At 34.7% G+C, this 26,478-nt stretch overlaps 1 protein-coding gene across 1 annotated transcript; it reads left to right on the forward strand.

Moving 5' to 3' along the window:
- The first annotated feature begins 24 nt into the window (after positions 1-24).
- On the forward strand, positions 25-26,462 carry Wdr3 (WD repeat domain 3). Its single transcript, XM_027940301.2, has 27 exons — positions 25-102; positions 2,619-2,821; positions 3,790-3,999; positions 5,931-6,049; positions 7,568-7,646; positions 8,500-8,595; positions 9,382-9,495; positions 9,674-9,775; positions 10,199-10,296; positions 11,270-11,377; positions 11,894-12,124; positions 12,965-13,058; positions 14,660-14,761; positions 16,503-16,588; positions 16,754-16,889; positions 17,586-17,642; positions 18,412-18,512; positions 18,730-18,841; positions 18,978-19,112; positions 19,373-19,423; positions 19,842-19,907; positions 20,361-20,453; positions 20,946-20,993; positions 22,430-22,473; positions 23,747-23,875; positions 25,293-25,386; positions 25,690-26,462. Exons 2-27 carry the CDS (start codon positions 2,651-2,653, stop codon positions 25,843-25,845), a joined length of 2,832 nt encoding a protein of 943 aa, XP_027796102.2. The 5' UTR covers positions 25-102; positions 2,619-2,650; the 3' UTR covers positions 25,846-26,462.
- Positions 26,463-26,478: the final 16 nt, after the last annotated feature.

The following is a 26,478-nucleotide window of genomic DNA, read 5'->3' on the forward strand; positions in this document are numbered from 1 at the left end:
TAGAAGGTGAGGGGAAGATTGGGCGGAAGAGGCTCCCGACCTGCCCGGAAGAGGCGGATCCCGGGGGCGGGTGCTGATGGCCGGAGCCTCGTGGAGGTTGAGGTGAGTCCTAGGGATGCACGGGGACTGCAGTTCACCTTTCTTAGGCGCTGTTGTTGGGTGGAACTTGGCGGAGGCCTTCGTGGTGTCAGGAGAGTTGTGCGGGGGAATTGGCGGCGGATCGCAAAGATGGGGCAAACGGGTTACTGCCGGGGTCCGCACAGCTGTACTTGGAGGCCTCTCTGCTACCTTCGCGGCTGGCGCGAGCAGAGTAGACCTGCCTGGCCACGCGTGTGCACGGGCTTGCCCGAAGATGCTGAGCCGTGTTGGTTCGGTGTGCGGAATCCCCACACTTTAATCCTGGTTTTCGGGACGTGACGAGTCCGTTCCCACAGACCACGCCTTAAATGCATTACAGAAACAGCGTGTTTGGGAGAGCTGTAAGATAGGAAGTGGTGATGGTGTAGTTTTGGAAGAAGATAAGGTCGTGAAGTCTCTCCAGAAGGAGGTGAGATCTGAGTACGCGAAACGAAAGTGACCAGTGCCAAGTTGCATGGAATGTTGTTTAAATATAGACTCCATAGAAGAGGCTGCAAGAATAGGGCTTGCCGGGAAAGAAGTGGGTGTTAGAGGATAATCTAAGTAAAATGGGTAGACAGGAGAATGCATGTTGTTGTAGGTGAGAAGATAATAGGAAAAAAAGCAATGTCACAAAAGGAAACCAGTCCTACAAGAGAGAAGGTTGAGAGAGAAAGTAGACTGAATAGGATGTTATTGGAAATTGGAAAACGACTTAGCCCTTTCAAAGGCTTTGAAGTAGGGACAGTGCATTTGAAAAAGATTAGTCTGGTAATATTGCTTTTGAAAGAAAATAATGAAAAACATGGAAGTGGAGGTGCTAGTTGAAAAACTGTGCAGTGATAAAAAACTGGAACTGAAAGTGCCAGAAAGAGAAAAAAGAATTTTTACTTCAGGAAATCGATCAGGTTGAGTTGACAGATATGAGAGGAGAAAAGTGTTTTAGTGTAGTGGTTTAAGGCAAAAATTTTGGAGTTAAGACTTGCTGAATTGGAATATGAACTCTGTAATTAGTATTCATGTAGGTAGACAGGACTGGAAATAAAAATAATCCTTTGGCCTAGGCATGCTATATGAATTCTCCATATGATAGAAGGAGGTGGTAGATGGATTAACCCGAGGAGCTATAGTTAAGAGGCTTTAGGAGTAAGAGGAATTGGGAAAGAATTAATCAAATGGCTAGGCCAAAATCATTATCACCATATCAATATTTTCTTGACTTTTTTTTTTTTTTTTTTTTGGTTGGGGATACTGGGGATTGAACCCAGCCTCATTCCCAGCCATTTTTATTATATTTCTTATTTTGAATCAGGTTCTTGCTAAGTTGCTTAGAGCCTTGCTAACTTGTTGAGGCTGGCTTTGAACTCCTGATCCTCCTGCCTCAGCTTCCCAAGTTGCTGGGTACAGGCATGGGCCACCACACCCAGCTTTTTCTATACTTTTAATTGGCTTTGTTTTAGTGTCTGTGAGTAGAGCCTTGAGGCCAGTAGATGAATACTAACAAATATTAGTAGAGTTTGGAATTGGGTATTTTTCTTTTAAAGTAGATTAATATGTTGATTCTAATCAGAAAGAGACACTTGTAGAGTTAAACCAAACAAAAAACAAAAACAAGAAACAGCTCCTGAAAAAGAGTATAACCTCTGTGGGTTGTTTTTTTTTTTTTTTTTTTAAGTTGTGTGGGTGTTTGGGGAACACTTTTGAATCTTCCATTGGAGAACAGAAATGATTGACTTACCCACTTTTCTTTTTGTACCTTTTATTCACAACCAGCATTTTTATGCATTTGCAGGAATCTTTCAAAAATTGTGTGCCAAGTTGCTCCACCATTTTTGTGTCAAGGGAGGTGCCTGTTCTGATTTTTGAAATCAAGGACAAACCTGCATTTAGTAGGACAGTAATTCTAAAAATGTGGTCCAGGACCACAATAGCAGAAGTACTTGGAAACTTCTTAGAAATGAAATCTTAGACACCACTCCACACATAATGAGTAAGAAACAGGTGCCAGGAGTTGGGGTGAAGTAGTTCTCAGCAGTTTTTCTGTAAAACCTCCAGATGACTTGGGTGAATACTATTTTGAGAACTGCCATGCTAGAAGGTAAGTACCATGGGGTCAGGGCTTTTGTCTTGTTCAGCACCATATTTCTGGTGCCTAGAATAGTGCCTATCTAATTAGTAGGTTTACAGTAAATACTCATTGATAAATACGTTCAATCTCAAGCTGCCAATCATAGTGTCAAAACTTTGTAATTCAAGGGGCAGAAGTGAATTGTTTAGATGCACTGAGGCATTGTGTCAGATATTTGGTATGAGGTTGATCTGACAGTTTAAACAATTTAAAGCTTAAAGCATGAAAGATCGCGTATCCTTAGTGGATTTAAAAATAATGATTTATTCAGTCTAAATAAAGGTTAAGAAACCACAAGTTATATGCTTTTAACTACATGATAAACAGAACCAAGCAACCTAAAGAACTGAGTTTTCTTTGTTTATATGCACAGATTACCTCCCCTGCAGTATCAGACATCATAACATGGGGCTTACCAAGCAATACCTACGTTATGTTGCTAGTGCGGTCTTTGGCCTGATCGGAAGCCAAAAAGGTAATATTGTCTTTGTGACACTTCGTGGTGAGAAAGGACGCTATGTGGCAGTACCAGCCTGTGAACATGTTTTCATCTGGGACTTAAGAAAAGGAGAGAAGGTGAGTCAAAAATCAACTAGGTTGATAATGATTTGTGGGTATTTGAAGATGGATACGTAGAAGTGGGAGAGCTGTGATTTATTTATCATCTATTGATTTTTTGTGTGTGTATGTGTCTTTAGTAAAAATGTCTTTTACCTTTGGATCTAGATAAACTGGCCATCAAATTTTGTTGTGTTCTTCACCAAATTCTGAAAATCATAACCAAATAGGATCTTACTTCTTAGATGTCTGGTAGTGATATTTGTAGGTCATTATTTGTGGTCTTTATTTATTCCTAGCATTCTTTGCATTTCTCTACCAGTTTCTCTGTTTTCCAAGTTCTACTTGCTCTTACAGTAAGTTATAAAATATTAGACATTTAAATGGTGTATTACTGTGTTATGTTGCTAACCATCTTTTTGTTAGTTATACAGATGAGTCTCAAGGGATTTTAAACCAGGCTTTGACTTTGTGTAACACTAAATTCCTTAAGCTTACCACTTCTTCCAAATCAAATATAGGAATTTTATTTTTGTCCATTCACTATCTGACTCCCAAGAGGTTATTATTTTGATACTCTTGCCACCCAGGGTTTCTTGGGATAAAACCACATGATAAACAGTTTGTTATACTACATGACCAGGCAGATTTATTTCTCATAAAATGGGGCTCAGTTAAAGCAAAGAGGAGTTTATAACCCTTTATTAAATATCATTTGGATGAAACTTATGAATTTATTACATTGCCCACGTAATTTTTGTATGTTATACCAGTGCACAGCTTTAGACAAAATAATTTTATTTTTTCTTAAATATTTTATTGCCTAGTACAAATAATAATTTCTACATTAAATAACTTTAAATGAATTACAGAGTTTTATCATTTATAAGAGCGATTTGGAATTATAGATTTTCAGTTATTTCTACAGTTTTACCTTGATAATATGCTTAATTTTTCTACCTTGTTTTTGATTTTTATGATTTCAGATCCTCATCCTTCAAGGGCTTAAGCAAGAAGTCACTTGCTTGTGCCCTTCCCCAGATGGGCTGCACTTAGCTGTTGGCTATGAGGATGGGTCTGTTAGAATCTTCAGTCTCCTGAGTGGGGAAGGAAATGTGACCTTTAATGGACACAAAGCAGCCATCACTATCTTGAAGTATGATCAGCTAGGTGGCAGACTGGTTTCTGGATCCAAGGTGAGACTTTGAAGCAGGTGCTCAGACTTTGATACTTTAAAGGCCTTATAATTTATGCTAAAGCAGGCTTTTCACAAAAATCGTTGGTTGAAATTATAGACTTTCAATGTTCAAAATCCTATACAAATGGTAGAAATACAATGAGAAGAATGAATGTGAATTGGGAGATCCATTTTTTTTTTCCTGTTATACTTTCTAATAAAAGACTGAAATTCAGGAATAAGACAGATACCCATGGCAACCATAACAGAACATCATGGTAGAGTACCACCCAAAACCATAAAACAAGAAAAAGAAAACAAAGACTGGAAAAGAAGAGACTGTGATGATTATTTGCCAATGAGTTCTGCAAAATTGGTAGCTTAGATTTCATTCCCAATAAAATGTTGAATAACATAAAAATACCATGAAACTTTACTGAAGAAAATAATAGAATCCTTTTTTGGGAAACAATTCATATTTTTGAATAGGAAGAGAATATATTGAGAAAATGTTAGTTTTTTTTTTTAATTAATTTCCATAAAGTAATTTAAATATCTCAAAGGTTTTTGTTTAGAACTTGACCAAAGTTTAAAAGCTTGTATGGAAAAATGAATGAATTGTTAACAACAAAATTTGTGGAAAGGAGAATAATAAAAGGGACATTTTAAAATATATTATAAAAACCATAATTTCAAAAGTGTCTTATCGATTTGTTACCAATGCAAAATAGGTTATTGCCATCAAATGGAAATCCTATGACCAAATCCACTTCTATATTTCTAATTAGTATATTTTCAAGATAATATTTCTGATAAGTGTAAAGACAATGGATTACTTATAAAATTGTATTTAGATAATTAACTAAGAATTTTCAATTAAGTCTTTACCTCATGACATATACAAAAATGAGTTGTACATTGAAGACTTAAACGTGAGAAAGTAGTATTTTAAGTAAACCAGAAAGTAAATATTTATCTGATATCAAGGTGGCAAAGGACTTCAAATGTGTTAGTAAAGAAAAAATTAAAGGAGAAGATTGATAAGTTTGATAAATTTAAAGACAAGAGACAAAGAGAAATAATATTTTTAAAGGATTAATGTATATCTATTAATAATTTACAAACGGTCAAGTAAAAGATGAAACCTGAAGCAAATTAGATGAAAGACATGAATTGGCAATTCTAAAGAGATGCAGTGGTCACTTGTTACCTACCATGGTGCATGTAGAAAAATTCTCAGTATTCAGATAATAAATGTTTTGACTGAGCATTTTTTATTTATGAAATTGGCAGTGGTTTTTGAGAAAATTAATAATACTCAAGAGTTAATCACATGAGAACTGGCCTTGTCATATGTATCACTATTGGTTCTATAGGTCAGTGCATTCTGGAGATTATTTCAGTACTGTGAATCAAAAACTTTAAAAATGAGCATAAGTTTTAATCCAAGAATTTCCCATTTTAATGTTTATCCTAATAGGTATATGTATAAAGATGTGTACAAAAGTATTCATTTCTGCATCTGTATAGTGATAGAAAATTTAAAACTATCTAAATATCTAAATTTGAAAAAATGTTAAATATGGTATATCCTTAGGAGTAATTATTATGTGAATACAAATAATGAGAACACTTTGGAATGATATGGAAATATTAAATGAAAAATGGTTATAAACTGGTCTCTGTTTTATAATAGGAAAATAGCAGAAACATAAATGTAAATATACATATTATGTACATGTAGGAATGAATAAGTGGAACAAAATAAAACGAAGTGTCTGCTGATTATCCCTGGGTGATAGGATTAAGGATGATGTTTATTCCTCTGTACTTTCTATGTGTTTTTCCAATTTTCTAGAAAGACTATATTTTGCTTTGTAGTACTTAAATACCATTGTTTTGTTGGAGTAAAGGAAATTATTTTTCTTCTGTACTATTCCATCCCTTTAGGATACAGATGTGATTGTGTGGGATGTGATCAATGAAAGCGGCCTCTACCGCCTAAAGGGCCACAAGGATGCCGTTACACAAGCATTGTTCCTACGAGAAAAGAATCTGCTAGTTACTAGGTAAAGAAATAATGGTTTTTATTTCTAATTTGTTTTCTTACTTTCTCAGCACCATGGTCATGCTTATTCACTAGGCTCTTTTGTGCTCTGCTTTTCTCTCTCCTCACCCTTCCCAAATAGTATCATGGAGCCATCTAAAATTATAGCACTTTAAAATTCTTTTTTCTGATTTCTCATTCATTTCTTTGATATTAACTTTTCTATGTTCCTTAATCTTTTGATACAACTTTTATGGAGGGAGCTTTGTTTACTTTCTAGAACTCTAGAAAGTCCGAAAAGCAAAATATGAAGCATTGGGCAGATATGAATACCAGGTGTTTAATTTAGCGTACCTTTTGAGAGAAGTGCTTCATAAGCCTTCTGAACATCTATAAGGTTGAACCATTTGAAATTTCCATTTTTGTACGTCAAAATGTTCAAATAGCAATTTCATATGTGGTTCAATCTCATTTAATAATAGTCTAATAATTATTACTCCTAAGAAATGACCAATCAGGAAAGACTGAGGTCTTAGTTTGCCTGGCAGTAACTATAAAAACTTTAGTAATGACTCAGGAAGAGTGAAAAAAACAACACTAAATGCTGCCCCAGTGGTGAAGTTGTTGCTATAGGACAGGATCCAGGTGTATTAGGATGTCTTGTTCATATAAGAGGTTCTGTGAGAGAGTGACACTAACAAGTAGGATTATATGCTGTGTACGTAAGTCGAATTTTTTGTGAAGTGCTTCCACTCCTCATGAAGGAGGATTTTATTTGGTTTATGTTGATGAGGAAATTGGAAAGAGGCATCTAAGCAAAAGAGTAGAACCATTGGGTATTACTTCTTTGGTAGGAAAGAATTGTTTTAGGAGGTTAAGAGCCAGTTATAGGTGGTTTTGAAAGTGATGCTAATGAGCCTGATTTTGATTCTGCAGAGATCATTGAGTAGGTATAAATTTTAAAAAATGAGATTATCTGACAGTGGTATAGTGGGCGGGATGAGAGACCAGCAATGGATGTAGACATCAGATGAGTGGCTGTTAAAAATAATTCAGGTAGCAGGACTGAAATTCAGATTTTTTATATCACATTGGATGGGAAGGTGTCTAGAGACTTCACAGAGATGTTTTAAGGACATAGTAGCTAACTAAACACAGGAGAGAAGTACAGGGATGGTCTAAGATGTCTGTTTCCGTGTTAGACGGTCTGAGAATGTGAATGTTATGGTGATGGAAATGGTGGGAGGAAGGCATGATGGATTTGATTTTTATATTCTTAAAGAACATAGAAGAGTACTAAATACTCTGAATTCAATTCATTTTTTGTGCTTACAGTAGGTGAAACATCTTAATCTTTTATATAAGAATAACCACAGGGACAGTTAGGATTTTTTGCTTTTCAGAAGAAGGGTCAGATAGAATAGAAACTTTAGACACAGTTGCTATACATTTTCTTTTTATAGCAGTAAGTGAGTCCTTTATTTCCATGTTAGTTTAGTGATTCTTTCTAAATAATTTTTTTTCCTGTTTCTTCTTTTAGTGGGAAAGATACCATGGTGAAATGGTGGGACCTTGATACTCAGCACTGTTTCAAAACATTGGTTGGCCACCGAACTGAGGTACATGTTGGGTCATGGACCCAGAGAAAGAATGGGAAGAAGGTGTTTTGTCTCTGGCTCTATTTCTTTCTTTTTACTGCTCATTCTTTCTAATCATCATATGCTGAATGGTATTTTTTTGTGTGTGTGTGATGGTAGTAATCATATGCGGTGCCAGCCATTGGAGCAGATATAGCAACTCTGGCATTTAATAAAAATTGACCTTGAATGTTTTTTAATCTTGAGTTTTATTATTTCTGACTAACAGTCCACATTTGATTCTACAGAGTTCTAATGATGCCTGGTGCAGCAACATGTAGATATTGTAACTATTGTGGCTTGATCTGTTCAATCAAGTACTGGCAGTAATTACATATCTTCACATCCTTTTCAGTGCTGTGTTTATATCAGGCTTTCAAAACCATAATACCTTGAATTACTGAGGAAAAGCAGATTTTGCAACACTATTATTATTTTCACTGTTTGATTCTTGGACTTAGAAGTCAAAAATTTTGCAATAAAGATTAATGGGGCACTTTTTACTTGCTAGATACTGCTGAAATCAAAGATGTTTAAGACTAGAATCATCATTTGAATGGATTACAGTTAAGATTTGTGTTGAACAGCCATTATTTAAATTTGGAAATACGAAGTTGATGAGAAACTACCTAGTATTGTGTAAGCAACAGTTCTACAGTGGGCCTCTGTTTTTTTTTTTTTTTTTCTCTGTAGAAGTTGCCTTAATATGCCTTTTCTGAGACTTCAAAAGGCCAGGCCAAAGAGATTTTACTTATAGTATTCTTAGATTTTGGAATGTCATATTTTACAACCTAGAATCTTTTTAAAATCATATGCATCTTCTTATACCCTACAGGTATGGGGGTTGGTTCTGGTTTCAGAAGAAAAACGACTTATCACTGGCGCTTCAGACAGTGAATTGAGAGCTTGGGACATCGTGTATCTGCAAGAGGTTAATTACTCTTTTGGGGGGGTGGGATTATGGGCAATTTCATAGGCTCATTGAATCAGGTAATTAATTAAGAAATTCTATCACATTGATAAGCTACAACCTCTAAACAAAGATGTTTCTTCATTATATATATATTTTTGCCTTGTTTATTTGAGCTCTGAAGAAAAATATCTTTAAACTTATAGCTTGTGATAATGCTAGTTTTAGATTATGGCATTCTTAGCCTGATATTCCTGGACCTTTGGTTGTCCATGGATGTATTTCAGGATATCGGAACCTTTTCCCTCAAACAAAAATCTATTAACTTTATGTATGTTTATAAATATATATTCTAGTTTATAACTGTTTCTTAAATACTCAAAGAATTTGTATGAAGGGGAAAGGTTATAGACGTTAGGTTTAGATGAAGTTAGAAATATGGTGGCATAGCCACCATAGAACCCATTTAGGGTTCTACATACATTAGCATACAAGGTTTATGGTCTCCTAAGAACAGAGAATGCTTTGAAGTAGATGAGGAGTGTTGTGATTTTGCACTATTGTTTGCTAACTAGTTGTCCTTACACTATAGGAAGTTATTGACTATGGTACAGTGAATAACATTTTGCTATATATGATGTAATCAGTCTTTAAAGTAAATTCTGGTCCAAGTCCTGCTGTTGAAGTTTGATCAGAGTTCATTAGTCAAGCTATTAGTGACCATAGGAAAGACTTCTACAATATTAAGGCTAAGTATCACCACCTGAAAGACATTTCAGCTTTTATTTTCCCAATTTTATAAAACAGGTTGAAGACCTGGAAGAACCCAAGCCCAAGAAAGTCAAAGAGTCTTCTCCTAGAATGCAGGACTCACTTGTAGCAGAGGATGATGCCCTCGAGCTGGATGAAACTCCTGAAGATGTAATTCATTTTGGTTTCTTTCATTGAGTGTGAGACAAATAAGAACTGCAGAGTTTTAAGTCTATAACTTTTGTCATCTTTTAAGGAATATTTTTATCATCTGCATTTGTCATAATCATATCTTTTCAGAGGTTCAGCAGAACTTACATTTAACCTTCATTTCTTGCTTCTTCTGTAGCGCATCCTTTCATGCAGAAAAGCTGGTTCCATAATGCGGGAAGGAAGGGACAGAGTTGTGAATCTTGCAGTGGACAAGACAGGCAGGATTCTTGCTTGCCACGTGAGTACCAGGCTTAAAGGAGAAAGTAACGGGCTATACTGTTCCTTTCAGGTACTTCTGTTCTTTCACCTTTGGTGTAGAGATGGGTTTTTTTCTTTTTGTAATGTTAATAATCATTGGTGGTACTTTGTGGATCTATAATCCTTATTTTGTATTTGCATAACAATACTATAATTATTTTTGTTAGCAATCATTTATTAAATGTTGACTTTTCTAAGCAATATTAAAACACATACCTTTTTTCTAGTCTTCAAAGCAGTGCTATAAGTAGGAAATGGTATTCTCACTTTAGAGATGAGACACACAGAGATTTTGTTCAACATAATTAGTAGGGGGAAAAATATTACTGTTTAGATCTTACTGTGAATAGTTAAATTACAGACTGCCTCTCCTGGACTCACAACAACCTTTTTTCCTTTCTAGGGAACTGACTCTGTGCTAGAAGTGTTTTGTATCCTGTCTAAAGAGGAAGTTCAGAAGAAAATGGAGAAGAAGATGAAGAAAGCTAGAAAGAAAGCAAAGTATGTTTTCTTAAGTTTTTTTCAACAACTTTGTGAGAAATCATTTATAAACAACAGAACTCACTCACTCTTCTACTTTTTAAATTTGTATTGGTGCATTATAATTATACATAATAGTAGGATTTATTATGTTATATTTGTACATGCACATAGCATTATTTGATCAGTCTCATTCCCCAGCATCTTCCTTTAAGTATCCTGGGTAAGCCACATATTACTGAGAAAAATCATGGCTTCTTTAAGGAACAACTTTATTACTAATTACTTTATTACTAATTACTGTTAAAAGCTAGAGAAGAATTTGTGAGTCTGAGTCCATGTTGAATTTTTTTGGGGGTAGGGGGTGCATCTTGAACACATTTCTGAGTCTTGGACTGAGAGAGAGAACTAGAAAGAGATTGCAGAGTTTTTAAAACAATTTTTAAACTATTTAAACTCAAAGGCTAGCAGTTTGCTTTTAATGACAGTAGCCTATAAGGAAGGAAGGTGGATTGTGTAATGTGCTGAGAAGAAAGACTGGACTTTTATAGAATTGAATTTTGAGGGAAATAAAACTTTGAAATAGGTCATTATAGTCATAGAAATCCATTCTCTGATGGTTAAAATTTAGCACATCTTCTGAGACCTTTTCTGGTTTATATGACATGATTAGACTGTTGAGTACAGGACAATGAGTTTTTTTTTTTTTTTTAAAGTCTTAAAGTTAGAAAAGTGTATTAGAAAGACTTCAGTGGAAATTTTTATCATCCCAGGAAATTTTATGAGCTCTTGCATCCAGAATGTATTTTTGAGGTTACCCATTAAGTGGAATAATAGTTTACATTGATTAATACTCATGGTAATCATGTGTAGTTAAGTAACTTGCCCAGAATCTATATAGCTTGTTTTCCAATGGGCAGGATTTTGGACTGGTAGAGTAGGGCTGCTTCTAGAAACGTGATAGTTGATACTCTTTTTTTTCTCCCCCCTCTAGGTTAAATTCTTGCAAGGGGGAGGAGGAGGACCTTGAAATCAGTGTTGAAATGACTCTGCGAGATGAAATCCAACGAGTGACTAATATCAAAACTTCTGCCAAAATCAAGTGAGTAAAAATATGGTATCTGAAGTTATAATAGAATGGTAAGCCACAAAGTATTATTGGGTTTTTTTTGTGTGTTTGCATGCTGTCTATATAAGTTATATTTTTTGAGACCGGGATCAATCACTCTGTCAAACGTCAAACTCTGTTACTATTGCCCGCATCTTGGGCCCACCTATTCATGTCATATTTGCATTATTATAGCTGTTTGTTAACTTTCTTTTCGTGTTTCCAATTTAAAAAAAAAGTATTGTCTCATGTTCAGAAAGGATTTTAAATGACTTATGAAAAATATATACACAAAAATAAGATACACTTCAGAACCAAAACCTGAGCCCAGGATTTTTTATTTAAAACACTGTACTTGACTACTATTCAAGACTCTGAGCACTCTTATTTGTAAAATTCTTTATGTTTCTTCATATAAACTGAAGACATTGCAGAGATTTCCCCCTATACAAAGTTAAGTTTGTGAACTGAAGAAGTAGCTAAAACTTTTATGATTGTTTTCCCATGCAGATCTTTTGACATGATTCATTCACCCCAAGGGGAGTTAAAGGCTGTGTTCCTGCTACAAAACAATCTGGTGGAATTATATTCACTGAATGCATCTTTGCCTACTCCTCAGCCCATCAGGACGAGCAGAATCACCATCGGGGGTCATCGCAGTGATGTGCGGACTTTGTCATTCAGCTCAGACAATATTGCTGTACTTTCAGCAGCAGCTGATTCCATTAAGATATGGAACAGGTTTGTGAAATATCTTTCATATATCTTTATTCAGTAGAATTTCTTTTTCTTTTTTTTTTTTTTTGGTATTCTTGACAGTGATTATTTGTTTCTTAAGGCACTGTGTACATTTCTCTTAAAATATATGTTCAGTGCATCTTGACCATAGGACTATGGAGCTTACACAAGAAAAAGTTGCCTTTTTATGTTTGGTTCATTTTGTTCATTTAGTAAATGGCTGTTGAATGTAATGACACATTTGATTTCTACAGCTATGCATCACTTAACAAAAGGGACACATTCTGAGAAAAGCACACAGTAGGTTTTTATACATCAGCACCAACACAAACATGAGTAATGCATTACACTTAATATTGCAACAGTATCAATGTCACTAAGCAATAGGAATTTTTTTCCATTAATCTTATGGGATCATCTCATATGCAGTCTCTTATTGATCAAAATGTGGCATATGACTGGTAGATGAACATGATCCTATAAAATGAACTTTTCTTGTAGTGAACGGTCTGGATGCTAATTCAACTTGTATTACTTATGCTTACTTATTTCCTGGTAATGATAGAATAGGTTCTGTGAAGCCCAACAGATACTTTCCCTACCCTGCTTTTTCTATTATCTCTGTTCCTTAAGATTATGAGGTTTCTGCAAAGAAAATTAAAATTTGGTATAATGTAATATATTCTTTCTTGAGTATAACTGGGTTTGAGCCAAGATTATTAAGACTTGTCTTCTCTCATGTTGATCTCTGTGTGGCTAAATGTATATCAAATTGTATATACCAACATTTAAGATGTGTGAACAGGGTTGCCTTACTAAGAGTTCTTTTTTCCTTTCTCATAGGTCTACACTGCAGTGTATTCGCACAATGAACTGTGAATATGCACTTTGCTCATTCTTTGTACCTGGTGATAGGCAGGTGGTCATAGGAACAAAGGTAAACTGGGACTTTGCTTTGAATTTATGGGGACTTTTTTATTCAATATCTTAAAATTATTTGAAAAATGTGGTTTTTTTAAGCAAATGGTAAATATATTAGAGCTAGATAATATGGAAGGATGTTTATTGTCCTTTTTGGGGGGCATTTTTAAAAATCAAAAATCTTTTCTTGATTTATCATAAAAAATATGTCAAATTATGAAGAAAAAAATTGAAATCATGATCCTGAGATGGCTGCTATTTATATTTGGTAATCATTCTTTCATGCATCTTTTTATGAACATATATGTAATTGTTTTAATTGGTGACAAAATGTATTAAGATTAATGATAAATTAAATTAAATAACTGGTATCATGTTTGACAGATAAAGGCAATAAAATAAAAACAAACTTCTCAAGTACTCATTCTTAGATGCTAATCAGTTTGAGCCTAAGCAGACATGGATTCGAATTCAGATTCTCTGTATACAAAATGGGTAATTTGAAGCAAGTCTCACAACTTGGAATATTCCTTCATCTATATAACAGGAGGGTGACATTTGCATTTAAATCCTGGCTCTGTCATTTATTAGATATTTGAGCAAGTTACCCTAACTTTGTTAGCCTTGATTTTTCACAGGTGCAGTGATATTAACAACACACTTCACAGGGATGCAGTATTACTTAGCATAGAGACTGGCCCACAGTAAATAACTAGTAGATAATAGAGTTGGTAGCAGAAGTAGCAGTAGTGGTAGTGATAGTAGTGGTGAGAATAAAATTGAATAATGTATGTGGGGTGTTTTGAAGCTGCTTTGTAAATATTTGTCATCATTATTCTCTTAAACCTGTGCCTTATTTGTGTGAATTTTATTAGAAAAAAATCTGTGTATTATTAAATGGACATTTTTACCATGTGAAAAATATGATACATTAGAAAGATTTTAGATTGAATATCAGAGAAACAGCATTAACATTTGAATTAAAAGTTTCTTATTTTTTATTTTTTCTTTCAACAAATGGCCACCTAATATTTGCTATTTGGAAAGCATTTTGTGAATTGGTTGGAGCACTGTGTATATAAGTAGCATGCAGTCCCAGACCTGGTCCCTATGGTCGTTAGGTATCTGTCACAACATTTGAGAGATATTGCGGATATAGTCTCCATTTTACAGATGATAAAAACAGGTTCATGGTGATGAATTCTCTGGTGGTCACAGAATTAGGAAGAGGCAGACAAGGGACTCAAGTCTTTCAGCTTACCTTTACCACCACATTGTGCAGAAGCTCATCACATAGCCAGGCTTTGCCTTTGTGAGTATGTTACATACTGGCTCTGTGATGGAGTCACAGAAAGTTGTGGTACCAATGACAGTGACAGGATTACCACAAGGTTGTACTATGCATTGTTGTGCAGTATGGTGCCAAGGTTAATTCAACATGTCAGTAGGGTATTTGAAAGCATTTATTCAGATGGGGAATACAGAGCATGGGATACATTTTCTTAGGCGTTTCACATTGTTCCTGGTTGGTTGTGAAATCTTTTCTAAATTGTAAAAGCATGAATCATGGGTTGTAGAAGTGCTCATTAGAACTGTGTGCATTTTGTGTCTTTCCAGGCAGGGAAACTGCAGCTTTATGACTTGGCCTCAGGAAATCTGTTAGAGACAATAGATGCCCATGATGGAGCTTTGTGGTCCATGTGTCTCTCTCCAGATCAGGTAATTGAACTAGATTTTAAAGCTGTGGACTTCAGCTCTATGGTTGCATTTCCCAATTTTTATATCAAGTTTAATATCTGTTCTCTTGAGTTTTCTTTAAAGAAGAAAACTTTAAAGGAAAAGTGAGCCTAATCTTCAGAATTCTTGTATGATACCATCTCATATATCTGGTAATGTGATTAGCTGTCATTATGAAATGAATTCTGGTTCAGTTGCTCTTGACCATCAGCAACATGGCATCAAATTACTTATCCTTACAATTTTTCATACCAATGGTTTTTAATCCTTGAGGTAAAATGTTCTCTTAAGCAGCACAATGCAGAGGGTAGATTTCTGTTTCTTTTTTAGTAGAAATACTTTGGCTATATAAGTCTAGCGTTTTCAGAAAATCTATAATCCTAAGCCTTTATGAGTCAATAAAAGTTGGAGTTACCCTGAAGACCTATATATTCATTCTAGTGATGGTGCTGGTTGCCCTAAAGATTTTGGCATCATGTTTTTTGACTATACCTTAAAAAGAGATTTTGGCCTATTCATTTAAATATTCAAGAAAATAATCTAGAGTTTAGAGTGACAAATGTCATTTGAGATAAAAACAAAACAGCTGTGAATTTAAAGTATTAACAGCACCTTGCATATGTGCCGCAGTCTGGCTGGGCACAAAATCACGAACCACTCACAGCCTTGTAGATTCAAACAGCAAGTCTTCATTCCGGACCTCTCACCGACACTCTACACGCAGGTTCTGGGGCAAATCCTTTACCGGGCTCTGCATCCCAAATACTCTCTGAATCCCGGGAGAACTCAACGGGAACTCAAGGAGCGGGCGGGCGCCTGAGGCAGCAGGATACTCACTATTCCCAGCAGGATACACCCTAAACCTGGAACCGCCCTAATCCAGCAGGATCCTCCCTAAACCCGGATCCACCCTGGTCCTTGAGCAGGGTCACCTTTCTCAAACATTTATGCAATGTCACTGCAAATGACCTGGGTCCAAGGCAAGCCCATTTCCACAATGGAGAGTCCTTCCTCTAAGCAACATGGGGTAGGCTGACAAAGAAATTGCCATGCATCATTCCTACTTGGCAATGGCTCAGCACATATGTAGCATTCTCTTTTCCTTTAAATGATGTGAATTTTTGGTATAACAAAGTGAAGGTTCATGGAAATGTTGTTTCTTAGGTTATAAATCTGTGAGACAGCACAATAGACAACTGAGATTCAGTGATCTGACTCCTTATTTTGTGTGCTTTACACCAACTTTATGCTGTAATGGGGCTGGTTTCTTGGAAAAACATTTCAAACAGATGCATTACAAGGATAAATTTATACCTTCTCAGGTGAAATACTTTTAATGAAATTAGTTAGATTGCCATTCTATATACATTTGTCAAACTAGTTTTAATTACTTCTTTATAGCAAATTCTTTTGATTATTTCATTCTTGTGAGCAAAAATTCCCACAGTGTTCATTAAGGATTTTTCTTCCCAATGCAAACAAAAATATAACTAGGACTTTTCCTTAGTTATTACCTCTGTCTTTTGTGGGTCTGTGCTAGGAGTTCTCAAATAAGGTCTATAGCAGCAGCCCCAAAAGAGACAATAGAAAAGGTTTGGGAGAAACACATTTTTCTGAATTCTTGTGTTTTTAAATAAAAAGCTTTTTCATTATTTTGATGTGTCTTCTTTGCAGAGTTTCTATGCTAAAATAGTCTATTACTGAAATGTCATTTAATTTCCAGCGAGGCTTTGTGACAGGTGGTGCAGATAAATCTGTCAAGTTCTGGGATTTTGAGTTGGTGAAAGATGAGAAAAGCACCCAAAAGAGGTAAATGTGCATTTTTTGTGTCCATTTTTTTTGGAGTGAAAAACGGGGAGCCATTGAATAACCTTTTGACATATGTAGCTGTGTTGTACTCTAAAACTGGGAATTTTCTGATTGTGGAGTACTTATATATGTATATTTTTTTCTTGACGCTTTCTGTGGTGCTAGACTTTCTGTGAAGCAGACCCGAATGTTACAACTAGATGAAGATGTTCTCTGTGTCCGTTACTCTCCCAATCAAAAGCTGTTGGCTGTGTCTTTGCTGGACTGCACTGTGAAAATTTTCTATGTTGACACATTAAAGGTATATTGGTTTTGCCTGGGAATATTTTCTAATTCTGATATTCACAATTTGGCTTGAGATTCTAAAGAGGTAATTTTGACTACACCCAGCAGTAGTATATTTCTAAAAACGTGTGTGAATCAAAATATTGTAAGTGCAAAGGGAAGAGTTTTAAAAGAGTTCTATTATTCATAAACTTCATGTAAATCGAGTAATGTATGGTGCACATGTTCAGGAAATCTTTCAGATAGAAAATTCTACTATAACCAGTAGAATTTTAAGAGCATTTCTAGATGTCCTAGTCAGTAATTGCACACTTGGCTATACATTACCATCATTTATTTATTACTGGACCCCATGCCAAGAGTGCTGTTAGGCCAGAATAAGGAAATATTTTTGTGAAACAAATGTCCCAGTCTTTTCAGCTAAGAGATCCAAAGAACATCTCTGTGCTACATTCTAACTGAGGCAGTAGGCTTCAGGGGGCTCCTTGCCTTCACTGTATTGTTGTACTCCTGGCAAGTGCATGTAAGCTCTGATGGACTCAAGTAATCATAACTAGCTATCTTCAGTGTCTTGTCTCTGAGAATATATGTAAACAATCCAGAAATGCCTTTAGTTATTTGAAATTTGTATTTCAGATGCACATGTAATAAATGATACCTATGTTTTATAGACAGATATAAATTATTTATATTCTTTTTCTCCTGTATTTAGTTTTTTCTTTCATTATATGGACACAAACTACCTGTTATATGCATGGACATCTCTTATGTAAGTAAAGCTTAAGTTGTGTCTCAGTAATAAGTTAACTTATTGTCTAAATTTCTGTAGTTGGTAGAGTACCCTGAAAATGAAACACTAAAAAGCCATACTCCTTTGTTTTGTGAAGAAGGAACTTGGCTTAATATTTGGATATTATAGTTAATTTTCCATTATGTGTATTTTAGTCTCTCAGCCAGAATCTCATATTTTTCCAGTACCTTGTTATGATTAATAGTGAGAATATATATTTAAAAAACAGGGTCTATTCTGTGTGAAAGGGGAAGGAATTGACCTCATAGCTGTCTGATTTGTACATTAACAGAAACATTTGTACACTGAGAAAGGAAAGATAAGAGGAAGTAATGACAGAGGATTATAGGATTCAAGGCTAGGTCATAAACATTTTAGTGGATTCTTTTCCAGTCTCTTTTCTCCTCTATCCTCTTCTACTCTTCGTCCAAATCCCATTGCAGAAATTAGAGATTCTTTTTCCTATTTAACAAAGCAAATAGGTATTCCTATATCAAAGCACAGCACTCCACTGTGGCAGTACAAAAATATTGAAGCTACAGAGTTCATGCTTTCCCCTAACAAGCTTTTTAAGTATAAGTATCTCTGTAGGTAAAAATAAAGAATTAGGTATTTCTGGTAGAGAAGAAAATTAATTTTTTGGCTTTACTGGTTTTGAAAGAAATGAGTTAAATGTTCTGGTTAGCTTTTATCTATCTAACTTGCAAAATTAAAATACTAAGTAATGTTTTATTTCTCTTTCATATAGGATGGAGCACTAATAGCAACTGGCTCTGCTGATAGGAATGTGAAGATCTGGGGTTTGGATTTTGGGGACTGCCACAAGTCTCTCTTTGCACATGATGACAGGTAGGTATAATCTTCTCAAAGGCTTCCCTTTGAGTCACCTGTAAGTGTCCTTTCCCTAGAGCATCTGTGTCTGTTATTCAGTGTTCTCCAATAGTGATAAATTGGAAGTTTAATGTTGTCAGACACTCTAAAGCTAGCTGGTCAGAAGCCATTCTTGTATATAGGACTCATATATAATCTCTTCTTATGACACTTGAATACTTTTCTCTCTTTTCAGTGTGATGTACCTACAGTTTGTACCTAAGTCTCACCTCTTTTTTACCGCTGGGAAAGATCATAAGATTAAGCAGTGGGATGCAGACAAATTTGAACACATACAAACTCTGGAGGTAATCTTACCTATACTGTTTGATCAGTACGTAAGAACTGTTTTTCAAATATTTACATCACCCACTAATATAAACATATAGTGTTCTATGATGAGTTATTCTTAAAATTTGAGTTCTTCTGGTTTTCTTTCTCCAGGGGCACCACCAGGAAATTTGGTGCTTAGCAGTCAGCCCCAGTGGAGATTATGTTGTTTCATCATCCCATGACAAATCTCTGAGACTTTGGGAGAGAACAAGGGAACCTCTTATTCTTGAAGAAGAAAGGGAGATGGTAAGAACTTTAGGCTTGATTCAGATATGCTGGTGGGTAACTGACAGACTGACACAGCTTAAGTTTTCTCTTTAGTGTAGTCATATGTCTTTCAAGAACCTTGTTTCCAAGATGGTTGTCGTCCATTTCAGAAACCAGGGATAGTCAAAGATGTCATAGGGGAATTATGTTTTGAAAGAAGCAATGTCGGCCTGTTTTATTTCTCTTTATGTAGAGACCATGTTTTTTTCTCTCAAATTAACATATCTGTCTCATGGCAGCAAAGGGAAGCAGAATATGAGGAGAGTGTGGCCAAGGAAGACCAACCAGCAGTAAGTAAATCTTTCAAAACCCTGAAATTTTTGATAATTTTAAGAATTCCTAATGGAATTAGAATTAGGGATAGATGCCACAGTCATCACTAGCTGATTTAAGTATCTGTGTAGTGCTTTTTATTCAATTTTTTGTCCCAATTTTGTGAGACAAGTCATTGACCAAATTTGGTATTGAATAATTGTCACTTTTTTTTTTAAGTGAAGGTGAGAATTATTTAGAACAAAAATAAAAATAAAAGAACTTTGAGAAATCGAACACTATTTTTAATGCATATATAATACTGAGCCTAGTGACTGGCACTTACTAAACAACTATAGTATCTGATAACTATGTTAACATTTTTATAAAATAATGTCCTTACTGTTTTTATTGACCCTTTAACTTCTGTCAGTGATATATTTTTGTTTTTGGCAGGTTCCAGGAGAGGCTCAAGGTGAAAGTTATTTTACTGGAAGGAAAACTATTGAAACAGTCAAAGCAGTAAGTTGATCTAGAATGTAGTATCTTGTTTTTTAATAGGATCCCAACTGTTTAGCAAAAGTCTTATTTTGTATCAACCACATTGTAGCCCTTTTGTGGCAAAGAGGAAATTGAAGATGGGGAGCATAACCTCTGTTTTCTTCCTTGTAACCAAGGACAGGAGTAGTCCTGTGTCAGGACCTGGATTATAGCAAGGAAATCTTCTGAATGTGGCACCTTTTAGGTGCTCCTGGGAACTGCCCTACTCATGGTGTCCAGACATGATCTTACCTGAGTTCCTGACACTTCTCCTCTTCTTTAATACATTAAAGAAAAAAGAAAACCAAAGACATCTTAAAAGTGCTATTTGGCACTCTATTGGCACATCTTTATTAGTCAGGCTTTCTAGTTTCACTGTCCTGTGATGGTGGAGTGTGTTGTGATAGTTTCTCTCCTTTGTCATCATCTGTGTAGGCTGAAAGGATCATGGAGGCCATTGAGCTATACCGAGAAGAAACTGCAAAAATGAAAGAACACCAAGCCATTTGTAAAGCTGCAGGGAAAGAGGTGAGATAGTCCATTAAACTAAGCACTGAGAAATATTATAAATACTATTACTGAAAAAAACATCATTTCAGGATTTATTAACTCTGATTAGGATATAAAATAAATGCAATAAGATATTTTTGAATTCAAAAATTAGAAGAAATGGAGTAACTATTGGAGGAAGGAAGCTTAGTTTTAATAAAAAGGGGAGGCTAGGAAATTATAGACTGAGGTGATTAGCATACTGAGCAGAAACATATTGAGTTCCTACATTTGTTTGGAAAGCAGGGTAACCATTTCACATTTTTAGATGAAATGTATTTCCTAAACTCATTTAAAAGTACTTAGAAACTAAAAAGCCTGACAATTCTTTTATGCTTATCCAGCAATTTCAATTTTTAGGGTCTCTTTTCTCTGTTTGAAATTGTAAAATACTATTATTACTCTGTAATATGGCAAGTACCATCAAAGTCTCACTTTAATTAATGACTTGATTTAATAATTTCTTCATAGGTTCCTCTTCCCATCAACCCCATCTTGATGGCTTATGGCAATATTTCAGTGAGTAGAAGAATGTCTAAGAGTTTCCCATTGGTTATTCAAACATTGCTTTCAGAGGAAATGAGAAGGCATCATAATTTGAAAATGGATGTGACAGGAAATCTTTTTTTTTTTTTTTTCCTGATTTGTGTTTCCTTTATTGCTAAGCATGTTGAACATTTTTCATATATTTTGGCCATATGTATTTCTTCTTTTGGAAAATGTCTATTTAGATCACTTGCAGGTTTATTTGGGGGGTTATTTGGGGTTTTTTTGTTGTTGTTGTTGTTGTTGTTAAGGTTTTTAGTTGTTTATATATTCTGGATATTTCCCTTATTAAAAGAGCTGCTAGGAATGATTTCGCACATTCTGTAGACCCTCTTTTCATGCTCTTCATTCCTTTGCTGTGCAGAAACTTTTTTTTTAATTTTTTTTATTATTAGTTGTTCAAAACATTACAAAGCTCTTGACATATCATATTTCATACATTTGATTCAAGTGGATTATGAACTCCCATTTTTACCCCATATACATATTGCAGAATCACATCGGTTACACATCCACTTTTTTACATACTGCCATACTAGTGTCTGTTGTATTCTGCTGCCTTTCCTATCCTCTACTATCCCCCCTCCCCTCTTCTCTCTCTACCCCATCTACTGTAATTCATTTCTCTCTCTTGTTTTTTTTCCCCTTTCCCCTCACTTCCTCTTATATGTAATTTTGTATAACAATGAGGGTCTCCTTCCTTTACCATGCAATTTCCCTTCTCTCTCCCTTTCCCTCCCCACCTCTCGTCCCTGTTTAATGGTGATCTTTTTATCATGCTCTTCCTCTCTGCTCTGTTCTTAGTTGCTCTCCTTATATCAAAGATGGTTTGTGTTTAAAAATCTTTTTTTGAATGTTGGCATCCTCTTGGGTATTTTGTATTTCAAAAGGACCATTTTATTGTGACTTCTGAAGTCAACCTCTTCAGTTGTACTGGACTGACATTCTTCTATTTTCTAGTCCTATGTATCTCAGTGTTGGAAATCCTCAAAAGATTGTGTTTATTTAAATGAATTTTGAAATAAATCTTTGGAGGAGAAATTGACATAAATCAGAGAGAAAGAGAAAGGGAGGGTAATGAGAAAACATGCTTATCCAGCAATCATGAATTACTATGTATATTACCTTCATGTTTCATCCATCGCAAAAATCTTGTGAGTCAGAGTACTTTGTTTTATAAAGAAACTGACCTATTTATGATAATGTGGTTGGTAAGGAACAGAGCTTAATTGTGAACCCAAATCCAACTAAGTGTAAACCCATTCCATGTTGCCATTATAGAACACTATCAAGTGAGAGAAGGCTCTATGTTTTATTTTTGTTGTTGTTGTTTTCAGGAAATTGAAAATATTGGGCTTTAGTAGGAACCAATAAAGAATATCACTAATGGTATTATCCTTCCTTTATAGCCTTCAGCATATGTATTAGAGATTTTTAAAGGGATCAAATCAAGGTGAGTCCTAGGGTACAGTTACTAATGATTGTCAGGTAACAAAATTTATTGAATGCTTATCTGAAAATGAAATAGAGATTACACTTGATGGTTATTTTCCTTATAAGATTATGTCAAAATTTTCATGGAAAATAATTCATTACAATCTTTTTGAAATGTGAGAGCTAGGAGGTTCCTCCTAAAGTATGAAGGGAGATGCTTTTGAGAACAAGTGAAGGATAGTAGTTATAATTCAATCAGAAGTGCCAACTATGAACATTTTTCTTAAGAGTTCATAACTGATCAGTCGGCATGAGATTTTTTTTCAGGTTTCTGTTGTTGAATTACTTTCCCGAGTCTTTGAGTTGGTTTTTACCAAGCTTTTAAAGTTTTTTTTTTTTTTTTTAACAAGTTTGAGAAGCAAAAGCTGACATATTCACTTCTTTTGATTACTAACAAAAGTAATATTTCATCATGTTTATTGACCATTATTTTTTTTCCTGTGAATTTTTTAATTGCTTTTTGTTTTTGTTGTTGGTTCTTGTACTGTTTTTCAGACTTTTTAAGTTTCCTTTGTCATACATTTTTGGAATAATATTTTCCAGGATTTCTCTTTTGGTTTTAAGTTTGACCCACTGAAGGTTATTTTCATAACAAATCACAATATCTACATATGAGCCTTACTAAACATTAATAGGACTATCTAAAGATAATGATGAAACTTTACTAAAGAAATGTAAAAGAAAATTGATTAATGGAGGTAAAAGACAAACCAAGATGAGAAGATTTGGTTTTCTTTAGTTAGTAGATTTTTTATCCCATTGAAATATTCTTGAGATTTTTAGTTAGAATTGATGATATAATACTAGAGCTAGTACTAGAGGGAGCAAGCCTCTGAAAAAGCAAAACTAAAATAATGTCAGAATTAATCATTATTGTAGACTGAAAAGTCCTGGAACACACACATAGAAGAACTCGATATATGGTAAAATAAATATAATATAAAAATAGAATATTCAACAAAAGTCTTTGGGGACATCCATCTAGAAAAAGAAAACTTTCAGATTTTCCTACCTATCATGCCACCTTCCTATATGCATTCCAACTAGATTAAAAAATATAAAAATCAAAACAGTGAAGAGAGAATCATCCAGAATATAAATGAATATTTAATTAAACACAGAATGGGCACTATCAATTCTGGTATAAAAGCAGTAGAAAAATAGTTAAGGAAGAGAATTAAAAATTGACCATGTTAAAAAATGTGATATCTTCAATATTTTTTCTTCTTCAGTGAACTGGAAGAGTCCCTACTTGTGCTGCCTTTTTCTTATGTTCCAGACATTCTTAAGCTCTTTAATGAATTCATCCAGCTGGGCTCTGATGTTGAACTTTTATGTAGGTGCCTCTTCTTTCTCCTCAGGTAATATCTTTTTCCAAAAAATACCATGTCTTCTCAGCAGAACAGCTGTTAACTGACATCTTTGATACTTTGGGATTAAAAATCTTATGTTTCTGTTTCAGAAACTGTTACAGAAATTGTCTTCTGACATAGCATATTTCTGACCCTTTGGAATCATTTTTCCTTTTGTAGTGTTAAGGCATTGCTGAGGAAAGCTTAACCAGTGATAGATCTTCAAAGTGCAGTCTTAGTGGCTTTGGTGTCAGGTACTAAATAGCCAGTATATTTATTTGTTGTTTCTTTTAAACCATTTAGTTTAAGCTGTTTTTTTTTTTTTTCCTCATAATGTTTTAAATAGTTAGTTTATATCTCCCATCTATATATGTGAAAATGGAAATGTGGGAGCATATATGGAGAGAAACTTTGAACATACAGAGCATATGTTCAATAGGCTATATTCTTAAATGTGAAGAATTCTCTGCAAATATGTAGTTGAGAAGAATATATTTTGAAAGACTTAAGACTCTTAAGTTATTCTGCTCCTCTATTCTCTGAACCTCACTCTCAGGCAGTTAGCAGAAGTCAAGAATAGGGACAAAAATTGAATATTCCTTAAAATAACTGCTAGGGGGAAAAAAAAAAAAAAAAAAAAAACCTGGTCGGGCAATACCAAACAGTTAAACAGAGATAGTAATTGACTAGAATCAAATTTGGTGAATTGGCATGTTTAACTCTCTATTCATTATATTCAGGATAGTAACAAGAGAAAACGGTCCTAGAACACATACATAGAAGTTACTGTTACTGTTTATATTATTCTTTTGTGATTGTTATGATTTGGGTATGTTTTGAAGAGAGAAACTCATATTTAATAATCTTTTATAGCTATGGCATGTATACTATTGAATCAGAGTGAAATCAGAGTTAACTGGTTCTATGAGAAACACTGAATACTTATAACTGTTCAGAAAGTTGTAGGTGAGTACTACCTGGCGGATTGTCAGAGCAGGACTGACCATTTAGGGCATCTTGGTACTCTAGATCAGAATTTGACTGTCTGATGAGTGACTCTCCTTTTTGCTCTGCCTTTATTAGTAATGTTAACATTTTTTAGAAGGCACATTCTGTCTCTGAGATTTTCATAATATACCACCAACAAAATCTGTGGCCACTGGGTAGATTGCTGGGAAAAGAAACAGCTTGCAAATAAGTGTGGTAAGGTTTAGTACAGTATTTTTTAAATTGTTATCAAGTTGAGTTGAACTGTCTGAGCAATAAACTGTTTTAGCTTTTTTTGCTAGAAGCATTTCTGTACTCCCATTTGGTGAAGTGAATCTGTATTTTGTTGTTGCTTTAATATTGTATCTTTTTGTTATTTCTAGAAAGATTGGACCAGAACTTTTCTTTGCAACGTGACTCTTTTTTGTTTTCCTATTAGAATTCACTTTGGACAGATCACTAGCAACCAAATGCTTGTGCCAGTGATAGAGAAATTAAAGGAAACAACTATTTCAAAAGTCAGACAAGTACAGGTAAGTTTTTTTGTATAGAATTATAAGAATCAGGCAAATCTCAACATATATGTGACTTAGAGATGTGGAGTATGTTGTGCCTTAACTTTAGCAATACCAACCACATATAAATCTGAGATAGTTTTTGTTGGTATTGGTAGGAGTAGACTTTAAAAGGAAACAAATGAAAATCCCTAAAAACTCCTCAGGGAAGGAAGGATATGTAACCATATCTAAAGCTATGGTTCCCCTAGCTCACATATGCTGCTATATTAAACTGAAGTGTCAGAAAGCTTGTTTCATCTTTCTTTTGTTCCTCTCTAGGATGTTATCGGCTTCAATATGGCAGGTCTTGATTATCTCAAAAGGGAATGTGAGGCAAAAAGTGAAGTTATGTTTTTTGCTGAGGCTACTACCCAATTGGAAGAAAAGAAAAGGAAGAGGAAAAAAAGAGAGAAGCTAATTTTAACATTGACTTAGAACTGAAATGTGGTGTCTTTTCTACTGTTTCCTTAAAAGAACTTCTAAACTAAGCAGTAGTAGCATGGCGTCATCTTAAAAATGCCAAATAATAGAAGATTGTGTTGCGGAAGATCTCAGAATATGGCTCCCAGCTTTGCCTGAGGGAATTTCAACATGAGTCTATGATCTGGCTCCACTTGTTGGACTTGAAAGTGTGACTAGCTTAAAAATCTTTGTGCTTGCAGCAGATTAAGTCCCACAGGAATTGCCTCCTTTTTATTTTCTAGCAGGGAACAAAGAATTTTTAAAATTAATTATTTATTTTGCTGCAGTTGGAATTAAAATTTCAAAAGGGTTTTTAAAAAAATATTTCTTATGGCAGATAATTTGTTGTATGCTACCTTCATACTAGGTTTTACCTCCTTTTAAGACAATCAGGTGCATAATTGATTTTCATTTGCCCATTATGCAGTGTCATGGACTCATGAAGCTGAAAAGGACCACAAAAATTATCTAGAAAGGTCTCCTTAAATGTAACTTCTTACAGGTTGTTATGTCTGTATATAAGATCTTAATTGCTCTTTATACATTTCTGAATAAAATAGTTGTTTCTCATTAAAGAGTAGTCAAGCTAAGATGCCTTGCTGGGCT

Source organism: Marmota flaviventris, chromosome 10 (assembly GCF_047511675.1).
Source record: "Marmota flaviventris isolate mMarFla1 chromosome 10, mMarFla1.hap1, whole genome shotgun sequence".
NCBI classification, from domain to species: domain Eukaryota; kingdom Metazoa; phylum Chordata; class Mammalia; order Rodentia; family Sciuridae; genus Marmota; species Marmota flaviventris.

Coding starts and splice junctions, on each gene's coding strand:
- Wdr3 (XM_027940301.2), top strand. CDS start 2,651: ATGGGGCTTACCAAGCAATACCTACGTTATGTTGCTAGTGCGGTCTTT. Junction 14,762..16,502: donor TGTGTCTCTCTCCAGATCAG/GTAATTGAACTA, acceptor TTTAATTTCCAG/CGAGGCTTTGTGACAGGTGG. Junction 16,589..16,753: donor GAGAAAAGCACCCAAAAGAG/GTAAATGTGCAT, acceptor CTGTGGTGCTAG/ACTTTCTGTGAAGCAGACCC.